This window comes from Falco peregrinus, chromosome 10 (genome assembly GCF_023634155.1).
Source record: "Falco peregrinus isolate bFalPer1 chromosome 10, bFalPer1.pri, whole genome shotgun sequence".
Classification (NCBI taxonomy): Eukaryota; Metazoa; Chordata; class Aves; order Falconiformes; family Falconidae; genus Falco; species Falco peregrinus.
Window position 1 is genome coordinate 11,535,936 of NC_073730.1, and position 11,923 is coordinate 11,547,858.

Consider the following 11,923-nt stretch of genomic DNA (forward strand, 5'->3'; position numbering starts at 1 on the left):
ACAGAAAATAATTTAGGGAATTCTTACGGCACAGGATGATCTTACAGCAGAACCAATAAATGGTAGCATTTTTGTGGACTGGTTTATTCTGTCCCTATACATGTACAGCCTGACACATCTTTCTTAAGTAACACTGATGGTTTAAATACGTATAGCACGGAGCTTGCATCTTGTCAATCCTTGATCCAGTGAGAATAGTTTCAGTGCAAAGGCTTGACAGGAATAATGGTCCAAACTTGAGTATGGGGTTGTTCAAAATCAATTTTTGAGGTTATCATGGGTCTTCCCTCTCCCATGTTCAGAGCAGGCCCTTGCCCTTATTTCCCTTGCATACCTTTTTCCTCCTTCAAAAAAACCTGCTCACATGCTGCACTCACCTGTGCAAGACACGACCCTTTGCTGTCACTGCCACTGCAACAGTGACAGCCCAAAGCAGGAACTGCTAATATCACACAGAGGTGAGAGCGCTGTAGCCCTCTAAGTGATGCAAGAATGGTTTTCAGTTCTTGTAATAATAGTGACTGAAAGTGCGCGTTACAGACGTGTAGATGTATAATCAAATATAATTTTGACTGATCAGAATCATGGAAGTTGGTTGATCCCACCAAGGGATCCAATTGTGTTGGATTAATTGAAGGTTTTCTTACACTTTAGGGTTTATGTATCAATGAAAAACAGTTTGGGAAACGAATGTTAACCGAAACTACTTGTGGAGCATGCCACATGTGGATTTAGCCCAGTGATGGAAAAGGAAGGGAACAGATGGGCGAGGGACTTAATAAACTGATGTAAAAAGATACACGTGCTTCAGCTGTGTTAAAGTTTAGTTGTTACAGTTAATGGAAGTAGATTTGATTCACCATATGCAAATATGGTTATTTTTAATTGAGGTCTTTTAGCTATTCATATACAAGTCCAATATTATTCTGGAATGCTTCTGCTCTTTTCAACAGAAGACAAAGCGCCATGTGGATCACCTTCCTCTATTCCAAATGTTGTTCTCCATCAGGAAGACCAGACCCAGTTTTCACATGGTGATGAAGTAATTTGTGGATGTAAACAAGGCTCTGGCAATTCTAGGCAAATGAAAATAAAATGTCTTCATGGGGAATGGAAGCCTTTACCTCTTTGTCCTGGTAATCTATATCACGCTCATATCTGAAATACTGTGGAAATATTAGGGAAACAGATCTACTCAAAATGTCAACACCTTCAGCAATCAGTATGTAGCCAGCAATACTATAGCTTCATGCATCTCAGCTAAGAGGTTTTTTATTTACTTCTCTTTTAAATGTGAACATGTCCTTCATCCTGGAAAGTTCCTGCAGGTACAAGTTTGTAAGCACTCTGAGCAGGTTTGGGAAAGGAAACATGCTTCCACAGTGGGTAAAATCAAGTATGGGGGTAGATCTTCGGTGTGTGGTGGCTTTTACCCATTTTTCCAGTGTTCTTCCCTAGTAACAACCCTTCAGAAGCCTTGGGACACAGCTGCAATAAAGCAGTGTGCCTGTTGCATTAATTACTTATAGGTTTATGTCTCTGTATACTACTTTTATAAAATCGTACTGGGAATTCAAAATACTATTAATAGCTGCAACATGCTAGGCTTATCCCATCCTCACCGTTTTTATGTGGATTAGTCCTTTTCATTTCTGATCAGTAGTTTTCTCTTTTTCCCATCTTCCCATTAAGTTTTGCACTGCATAAATTGAATGAAAGTAATAACTTTTAGAAATATATAAAACAAAGCCTTTTCCTAAGAAAAAGAAAAGAATTACACTGGAGTCAGTAATTTAAGAAAGAAGTGGCACTGGACGAGAAGTCTTATCTGGGATAAATTACTCTAGATTACTCCAGCATTTCACTGTAACAGAATACAACTTGCCCCTCCCTCCCTCCCCACCCCCCCCACCCCCCCACCCCCCCTTTTCTTCACAAGTGACTTTGTATTCGTCAGTGATTTGAGTACACCATACCTTCATTTACAATTATGTTAGGATTGAATCTGGCACAAAACGCATTCTGCTTAGCTTTCACAAACGGCTTGTGTTCTGACTCTCAGAATCAGCAATCAAGGACTCAAGACATGGTTGTGACTTAGATACACTTCCACGGGAGTCTGATACTGGATACACATTCGTTGTGGAGTAGTACTTCCTTTATGCTCCTGTTTCTACAAGCAAAAGAAGGCTTTTTGTCTTGCTCATCTTGCTACCTTTTTATAGTTTTAGGGAGGAAAAGAATGCTTTGGTTTTATCTTACTTGCTGCACTCAGCAGAAGGGGTCCTGTCAACATAAAAATAATGGCTTTGTGAGTGGGAACAGTCTGCTTTAGATAGCTGGAACAAAAATGATTCTATTTGTAACTATTTGTACTTACTTCAGACTGCAGTAAATTAAACACATACTTTCCCACGGACATGCATTGGGAAACTGATGAGCCCTTCATTGGTGAATGTGTATGTACATACTAACTCAACAACACTGGGTTTTAGCTCTTTTTTTTTCTTTTTATTTTGTTTTCCCAGATCCTATTCCTCAGTGTGTACTTCCAATGAATGTTGAGCTTGTGCACAAGAGTCATCTTTCCAAACAAAAAAAGGAGACTAGATTCCATAAAGTTATACGTTACGTATGTAAATCGGGTGACAAAAGTATTAAACTGGCAAGTTGTGTGTCTGGAAAATGGTTACCAGAGATTCAATGTACAGGTATGTTTTTAGATTTGCAGACAATTTCTTCTTTTTATTTAGGAATGATAAATGCTCATTATTAAAGCTGCTTAGTGTTGCTGTTTCACTAGTTTGAAATAGAAAAGCTTACCTATTTATATACATGCTTACTCTATTATATGCTAAAGGCTAGTCACGAAAAATATGAATAATCTGCAATAGTAATGAATAAACCTAGTTAATTTGAACAATTGACTAGGTTTAGAGACACTGTATTTTAGCAAGGCAGGCTTACTAATCTCTCTTCTAACAACTGGAACAGTTGTCACTGTTCCTTCTGATGTGAGAAAAGATGCAATGATAAATTTAAGCTTGGTTCTTCCAAAGGGCTTTACCGTGGTGCAAATGAGAGTAGCACATAGCTCAAGCTCCAGAAAAGTTCCTTTATTTCCTGTAAACGTTCAAAGCTTTCCTATTCCTGATTTTTCTTTTTTTTTTTTCCCTTCTATTTTTTCCAATTGCTTCCTATTGATTTCACTTCCTAGTGAAATAATAAGAAAAAAAAGCCGAGTTGGCCAAGTCAAAAGCACAGACCTGGAGTAACACATAAGTGCCCTTATGTAACACACCCCAAAGGTCAGATGCCTGCAGGACTGCCTTCACGTACAGCACAGGGGGATGTTGCCTGAAGAAGGCACGATTGTAAACTAGTCATTGCCTCGTTTATGCCAGATCCATGGGAATGATGCCTGAAAGTGGGAGAAGCGCACAGAGCAGCAGTCACTCTGGGCTGCATTCCCTTTCAAAACCGTGTCCCTACCTTCTCAGTTTTCTGGAACCACTAGGAGCAACCAACCAAGCTCTGAAGGTCTTCTCCTTCCTAGATCTACCTTCTTCCCTCCCTTTTTCTTTCCTTTGGCAGGAGCAGCCCTTCATTTCTTGAGCAGCAAAATTTAAGTTTTATTTGTTTCCTTTTGTGATTCTTATTTAGCTGTTATTAGCTAAGTCTGAAGAAAAAAAAGCAACAGAACAAAACAATACCTCCAGAAGTTGGTCCACTTTTCCTAAAGCAGTTCACTAGAGAGGGAAAGCACAAAGAGTGTGCAGCTGTGTGTAAGGGAAAGGAGGGACTACAAGAAGCTTCAGCTTAGAAGGCTGTCGGCAGCTGTGCCTGTTTTTTCTATGAGTTTGAAAGCACATGAGCATCTGAAGGCAGCTCTGGTGTTTCTGAAGCACAAAAAAATGATCATTACATTGATTAAAGCTTGAGATAGCTGCTGAAGAATTATCCAATGCCAGTGTTTTCTTGGTTGTTTGTATTGCAATCTGTGATGAACTGCTACACTTTATCTTATGTTCTGATCTAACATGAGTGTGTGTCCTTAGCTGAGGACAGCAAGAGCACATGCCCACCTCCACCTCAGGTGCCTGGTGCGCAGCCAATAACAGTTGGAAGAAATTACAAGCATGGGAGTAAAATAGCTTTTTCATGTCTGAAGAGTTTCCAGCTCGTCGGTTCGAATGAAATAACCTGTATAGAAGGGAAATGGCAATCACCACCTCACTGTGTGGGTCAGTAGTGGATTGTTTTTTCTATTTATTTTATTATTAATTTCTATGTTATGCATTTGCAGTCACCGTTAGCAGGAGGATGATACTATTTACGTTAAGATTATCATGAACAGGTAACTGCAGAAAAGCAATAGAATGTAAGTTCCTAAAGTGTCGTTAACCAACTGCTGGACAGTAAGTCTTGTTTACAGAGACTCACCGAAGAGGCATATAAAACTTTCAGGTAGTCCTTCAAGAGCTGTGTATTTCTTTAGTATATTGCAGAATAGAGTCTCAGTTTTGACTGGAGGCCTTTAATAGTATCCTGGTGAAAAAAAACAGTACTATTTATTATTTAGCTGGTTTAGTATTTGGGTTTCTTCATTTTTATTCTTTCTTGATTTTTCTTTTTTTTTTTTTTTTGGGGGGGGGGGGGAGGCGGGGAGGGGCTTTTCCTGTAGTAGGAGTATAAACGACATGGCATCACTCAGGCCATCTATTCTAAGAAATGCTGAGGAATCTAATTCAATTGGTAAAATATTACCGATGCAGGTGATATCTTGTAAGTGGAAGTTCGTTAAGAGGTAGAATAAAGTGTTTTCTGAAATGAACAGGAAATAGCTGAGCATGGGACGAATGAGATGCCAGCTGGTGACTGATGTGCACAACATGCCAACCATGTCTGTATTTTTAAGCTGCAAAATTCTGATGCCATGTGGTTTCTCTTCTACACTGCGTGTCTCCATTTCTGCTGACAAGTGGCAGACACAGAGAAGAATAACCAAAAAAATGTTTGAGCTATTCATAAAATAACTTCTACCGAAATAAAATTCCACGTCCCAGTTACTGAACAGGACCTTTGACTATTATTAGATCTTTTGTATTATGGAATTCAGTGCACACATATGCTCCCAACTTGATGTGGCAACTAGTAAAACCTAATTTACTAATTAATTTAAATTAGTTAGTTAATTAAAATCATACAAAACATAATTTACATTCACTCACCTGACAGTAGTATAGCAAAAGAAAGCACTGGAACATCCCTGACTCAGGAGGACTTTGCAGAGATTTAATCCATTGTATTTATCAGCAAGTACATTATAATACTTTGGAAGTTCTGTTCTTGTTTTCATTTTCATCATGTCATCACAAAACCACTTATGACATTGGTACAACTTTATTAATGGTGGAAAAATTTAGTAGGTAACATTCTAGGAATTCACTTTCAGTATCCCAAAACAAGATGACGTCTCCCTCTTTCTCTGCCTATGAAATTTTCCCTGTTATTGATGCTAAGCTGTAACTGCACCTCCGTGGAATGAACTGGAAAACAGCTTTAATTTCGTTCAAAGGAATAGAGAGAAACCCCATGCAGGAGGGAAATGAGACAGACTGTTTTCTTTGTGTATCTTAAATATTTCTTCATCTTCCTTTAAAGCTATTTAATTTATGTTTGGATTATTTCTTTTCTTTTTAGTTTTAGATGGCATATGTCATTGCAATATTAATTGTCTTGCATTTTGTTTATCTGTGTTTTCTGTATTTTTTTAGAAAGTCCATGTTTGCCACCAGAACCCATAGAATGTGTTGACGTTCCCAGACTGGAAAATCCAAACTTAAAAATTAAAAAAGAAGGGAAAATAATATATTTGGCTGGTGCTAGATTTAAGTATGTGTCTCGTTCTGGTTATGTGTTAAATGGATCATCGGAGATAACTTGTTCTATGGGAAGCTGGACCACAGCTCCTACATGCTTGGGTAATACGAAAAAGTACTTTTTCTGAATCGCTTTTAGCAATGAAATGGAAAGAATTTAAAACTGGAAGTTGACTAGTAAGGGCCCCTAACTCCATAGTTTGCTGTGGAATCTTATCATCCCTCATGGATATCTTCAGAGCAATCCTGTCTGGATGCAAGACTTGACCTTCCAACTGCAGTTTAATTTTTAAATATTTTATTCTTTGTATTCTTGCAGTCTTTGTTCAGTTCATATCTATGCCAGGTGAGCCCTGGGCACATCCTCATAATCCAAGGATCTGTTTTCTACAGAGCCAGCTAGCGACTGGGAGTTGCTTTGGTGCCTCAGTGATGGAAACAACTTTGGCACAGCAAGGGACAGAGCCTTTATTAACATTTTCTGGCACGGTTAACAACAAGATCTAAATATTTCACTGACTGACATCCATGCCTATTTAGGGGAAGGACTTATTTAATCTTCCATATGTTACCTTTTATATAAAATCCACTGTCAGCAGATGACTATGCTGATGTTAGAAAAAGCTCTCTAAAGCATCTGTGAGGTGGAAACAGTACACTCATGTGATGTGTATCACATTAGAACAAGCATCAATTTTCTGTATCTTTTCAGAAATTCCATGTGGAAGTTTTCCAAAAGTTGCCAATGCTCAAACTGAAGGCAGAAACAAGGAAATGTATGAGGCTGGTGAAACAATTCGCTACCAGTGTGACGAGGGGTTTCTGATTGTTGGTTCCCCTGAAACGATCTGCAGAGAAGGAAACTGGACAGCACCGCCCTTCTGTCAAGGTATAGGTTCTAGTTCTAAGTAGTACGTGATCCTACTTAGTCGTTCATGTTGTGAATTAAAATAATGTCAACTCAGGCATGCAGGTGAGTTGGCCCAATAGAGCCAACCAATGACTTGCTTTGAATGGGCTGCTACAACGCCTGTCTTTCTGGCTCCTGAGTAACACCGAGCAGAGTAGATCAGCAAAGAAACTGTTTCCCCCATGGGCTGAAGCTACTAGCTCAAACTTTGCTCTCTGCTGAAATCAAGCAGGCAGAGGCTTACAGAGGAACGGATGCTGGCTGCAAGGGAGGAGGTTACTAGCAGCATATTGTATTTTATTTTCACATCGCTAAGAATGCCAGTTGCTGAAAGTTGCCTTCAAATACAAAAGCAAGCACTTCGCTCTCCAGCTTTTTGGTGCACAATGTTGTACAGCACCAGGCTGCACATTTGGCTAATCTCTGCAACTCCTTTTCTCTTTTTAGTCACTCCAGGAAAAAACAGTACGTGGTGAAGTGTTGTAGAATAAAGACCATAGATAGTATTTTCCTTTTCTACCTGTAGAAAATGATCTGTGTTACACAAACCGGTTTTGCTCATCAGGTACAACGGTGCTCTGGAATGCAATGTTCTGTGGTTGTCGTATTGCTGCACTAGGATGCTTAAATGCACCTCTCTTTTCAGATGTTAGGTGTGGACCCGCACCTGAAATTCCCAATGCTTATATTACAAGCACTCAACAGGAGAAGTATCTGCCCGGTGCCAGAGTGCAGTATGAATGTGAACGCACTTTTCAAATTATGGGTGGAAATTATGTCACTTGTATGGATGGAGTATGGTCACAAGCACCAACTTGCAGAGGTACGAATCTGTGCTTTCATCTTGCCTGTTAGCATAGAGGGAACTGTTTGTTTACCTGAACACACACTAAAGACTTTACCTTTTTTATTTCTGTTTCCTACCCCAACTTTGTGCTTGCTATTGCTTCCTTGCACAGCACTTTAATTTAGCCTGATGCTTCTAGAAATACTGGGGGTATTTTCATCAGTGGCAAAACCGCCTTGAAGAAGCAGGGCCTCAGACGGGCTGCTCTGTCATTGTCCTGGGTAATACTGGCATTTCCCCAGAGTCCACCATTTCAGCATCCTTCAGCAGAAAGACATATAAGGGCTCCTCTGTTTTATTCCAACTTGTCAGGGAGTATCTGAATGGAAGAAGCAGCCGGGGAAGAAACAGCTGTTCTTCCCCAGGGCTCCACTCTGACCAATGCAGATCCCAGCAGAGACTCAGATCTAAACCGTGTAAGATCTGCTAGGCCTATGGAAGTCAGAAGAGCATTCCTGTGACAAGGAACTGTCAGGAGCTGTGCTCCTGTCCCCTGCCCAGATCTGTGGCTGCAGGGTGAACAGTGCAGGCTGACAAGCTCCTCCGACACTGCTGGTCCTCCAGAGCTCTGTGTTTGACCAGAGCACCAGCTGGTCTACTACCCCTGCAATTTTCAGGGATGCCAGGGATTTCCATGTCCCAGTGGAGGGGCATGGCCATGCAGGAAGGCTGGTGTGGCTTCTTGTGCTATAAGGTGTAGCTACAGAAACACTAGCTTTTTCTAAAAGCTGTCATTGACACTGCCATCTCCTGAGAGTCCCAGAAAGAGTGTTCTGCTGCCACTGTCACACCTCGTTGTTTTCTCTGTGATGAACTTTTGGAGCTCTGACCCACCTGAGGCAGAAACTCCGGACAGAAATTTTAACAAGGTGGATTCTTTTAACTGTTGGTTGTATAGGGAAACACCTCAGCGACTGCAAACATGACTGCAGCAGTGTCTCTTTTCAGATGTGACGTGTAAACCTCCTCCAGAAATTGCTGGTGGTAACGTTCGAGGTATTAAAAAGTCAAGGTATTTGCCTGAGGAGAATGCTCACTATCAGTGCTGGGAAGGCTTTCAGATGAGTGGGCCTTCCACCGTAGTGTGTCAGAATGGGACCTGGACAGAGCTGCCAAAGTGTAGAGGTAATTTCTCTCTCTCTTCCTACAGTCACCTGTCAGTGAGACTGTCATGAAGCTGACAAGGTGGCATTTACTTCTCCACATTTCAGTCTCATTATTGTGCACAAACACAATGTATCTGGCATGCTCAGGGAAAAGCCGTTTCCCTCGGTGGCTGTTCAGACGAGTTTAACAGCTGTGTGACCCCAGTAGCTTCACTTGAGAGAGCCACATCTAGAAAACCACCATGAGGCCGAGCACAATTGCTGGCCAGGTCTGATTTTGGGATGTAGTCCTTGGACAACTTAGTATCTCCTTTCTTGGTCTGCCTGACGAGAAGAGAGTGAAAATTTTGCCATCAGTGTGGGAGAACAGAACCAACAGCTTCCCTGTGAGTTGAGATGCCAATAATGCAGACAATAACACTGCTATATTGAATGCCATGCAGTCAAATCAATGCTAAATCAACCGAGAGTAGAATTTGATGTGTGGGCCAATACCTAGGTATTGTGTTGGTGCCTCCTAGGATTTCATGAGTGCGCTGAATAATCGCATTTGTTTTCATTAGACATACGGAAAGTTTCAGCACATGAACCAATGCAGCAGCATTTGACTCAACCACCACCCAGCTGGAAGCTGAAATGGGTGCAGAAACAGCAGTTAAACTAAGATCAGGCTGTATTTAAACTCACAGCATGCCCTCTGATTGGGAATTTCCTTCCAGGGAAAGGTGGGAAATGTGGCCCTCCTCCAGCTATTGAAAATGGAGATATTCTTTCCTTCCCTGTGCGAGAATATCAGCAAGGTACAACTCTGGAATACAAATGCCCAAATCTCTACATCCTGGAAGGATCCCGGTATATCACCTGTACTAACGGGCAGTGGACAAGTCCCCCAGTTTGCCTAGGTAGGCTTACGTGTGTGCTGTGTGGCCAAAGGCTGTGTGACTGTTACTTTGTCTTCTCAGATCCTGGGGGCATCACTTGTGCAGCAGCACTTGTGCTGAGGCCATGGTGCCAGCAGGGCAGAACAGCAACGAGTCCTTCTTTTGTCCAAAAGGAGTTTCTTCTTGAATGAAGGCAGCTCACATAGTCCCCTCTGCTGCCTGCTGTCTCTTGCTGCCGCAACAGGTTTGGGAGGAGAGTTTGGCTGGCCCCCTCTGTGTGAGCAGGTCTCCATCGCTGTGCAGGGCTCCCGAACGCTTCCGAGTTGGGGATGCTGCTATGGCCAGCAGGCTGTGAGCGGGGAGGATGGGTCAGAGTACATGGCAGTGTTGGGGAAATCTGGGGGTGCATCCGTGCCATAGCTGTGAGGAAACAAATACAGAGAACTGCTGAGCAGAAGAGAAGAGGCGATCCCAAAAACGATACAGGGCAGTTCACTGGTGCCTGTTACCTTCCCCACCTGTGCTTTGATCTTGCCCTGTGTGATTGTCAGAGTGAAAAGGCTTCTCTGTAGCTCTACGCAGGGTCTCAGCCATGGTCTTCTTTCCCTTTAGCTTGCATGTCAATGTCTTTACTGTTGATGAGTAGAACTTCTGTAGGCTCTAGAGGAAAACAAGGTACCTGCGGTGCAGCTGTATGAAGTCATGACACTCTTCTTATGCCTTTTTCAAGTGGCCTGTACAGCATCTGAAGAAGACATGGACAGAAACAATATTGAGCTGAAATGGGTCACAAAAACAAAGCTGTATTCCACATCGGGTGACTTTATTGAATTTCAGTGTAAAAGAGGATATGTGGCGGACCCAGCATCTTCGCCCTTCAGAGTGCAGTGTGTGATGGGGACGTTAGAATATCCACGGTGCAATGAAGGAAGTAAGTCATCTCCACTTCAGCCACAGCTTAGCTGCTGTGTTGTTGCATTTTTAGTGCTGAAGCTGAGGGGAAAGCCTTTAACTTTCCTGGGAGAGGGCCTGGGGAGGATCCAGGGTGAGGGAGCATCCTGTAAGCTGCAGGTGGTGAGGGTCAGTGTTCCTGGGAAGCCGTTGACCAGCATACCTGAGCTGGATAGACTGCTGGGGAAAGGGCTCTCAGGGGCTCTGAGCTGGTACCTACAGTTACAGAGCATCAGTTGTCCAGTGTGAAGCCTACAGGCAAATAACGAAAGAATTTTTTGCAGAGAACTGTACATTGCAGGAGGAGGTTATGAATGCTAATAATATTCAACTACAGTCACCAAGGCCATCGAGCACTTCCACCTATCGCTCTGGAGATTATATTTCCTTTAACTGCAAATGGTCATACAGCGTAGTTTCACCCACAGAGAAACTTCATGTAGAGTGCCTGGATGGAGTGATTTCATATCCTGCATGTGCCAGTAAGTGCTCCGTGCCAAGACACAGGGTGGCAGGGGTGGGCTGTAGGAGGCAGCTTTGCTGAAGTTGCCTGTCCACTGCTCTGAGGAACCACTGTGGTGCGTCTGGCTTGGCCTTCATGCCTTCTCTCCTTTTCTCTCTTTATGCTGCAGGGTTATTCTGATAAATGGGAATGGCATGAAGGAGCCCAGCTGTGGAAACAAATCCCTCCACTGACCCAGTGATTTGAGCTCAATTTTTCCTGGTGTTTCCCATCTTGCTGTGCATTGTTTGCAGCTTAGCCAACGTTCTGTCTTGGAATTTGTTACTGTTTTTATTGTTGGATGATTATGTTTACATTTTCCCCATGCTATCCATTTATGTAAATGTATTTACCTTTTATCCATCTGAATGGTTGTGCTTACATTTTATCCAGTCTGTATTAATCTCACCGTTACTTTTATCAGCTATTGTGTCCCAAAGTAGGCTGGCTTTGGTGGCATGCTGAAACAAGAATTAAAGTTCAAAAGTGATTTCATCATTAGGAAGCAGAGTGTGTTTGGCCTTGTCTGCTCCTAACCTTCTTCATGCGCTTGCATGGAAACTACTCTGGCGTTGTGGCAGAGGTGAGTGTCCTGATCAGGACAAGCAAGTGGCATCTCCTTTAAACAACTCAAGGAAGTCTCTGGATCACAGACCTAGCTCTTACGGGGGACTTGAGCCCAGGAAGGGCAAGATGTTGGGATGCAAGTAATTGGGATTTCTGCATGGAGGTGGGGATAACTTCTTGGTCCAGTTCCTGGAATGGGGCCTCATCTTATGTTTTGTAGGAGCATTTCTGATGATGTCTTGATGGGGCCAGGACCTTCATTACTTACTAGTAGTTG

At 42.4% G+C, this 11,923-nt stretch overlaps 1 protein-coding gene across 1 annotated transcript in view; it reads left to right on the plus strand.

Annotated features, from left to right (window-relative positions):
- The window catches only part of CFH (complement factor H), a 34,051-nt gene extending 22,467 nt beyond the window's left edge, over positions 1 to 11,584 (plus strand). Inside the window, exons 14-24 of the mRNA XM_027786515.2 lie at positions 954 to 1,136; positions 2,529 to 2,711; positions 4,059 to 4,244; positions 5,778 to 5,984; positions 6,595 to 6,771; positions 7,439 to 7,615; positions 8,588 to 8,764; positions 9,465 to 9,647; positions 10,357 to 10,557; positions 10,862 to 11,059; positions 11,210 to 11,584. Of these exons, the coding sequence (XP_027642316.1) occupies positions 954 to 1,136; positions 2,529 to 2,711; positions 4,059 to 4,244; positions 5,778 to 5,984; positions 6,595 to 6,771; positions 7,439 to 7,615; positions 8,588 to 8,764; positions 9,465 to 9,647; positions 10,357 to 10,557; positions 10,862 to 11,059; positions 11,210 to 11,220 (1,883 nt within the window). The 3' untranslated portion in view covers positions 11,221 to 11,584. The remainder of the gene's footprint in view (positions 1 to 953; positions 1,137 to 2,528; positions 2,712 to 4,058; positions 4,245 to 5,777; positions 5,985 to 6,594; positions 6,772 to 7,438; positions 7,616 to 8,587; positions 8,765 to 9,464; positions 9,648 to 10,356; positions 10,558 to 10,861; positions 11,060 to 11,209) is intronic.
- Positions 11,585 to 11,923: the final 339 nt, after the last annotated feature.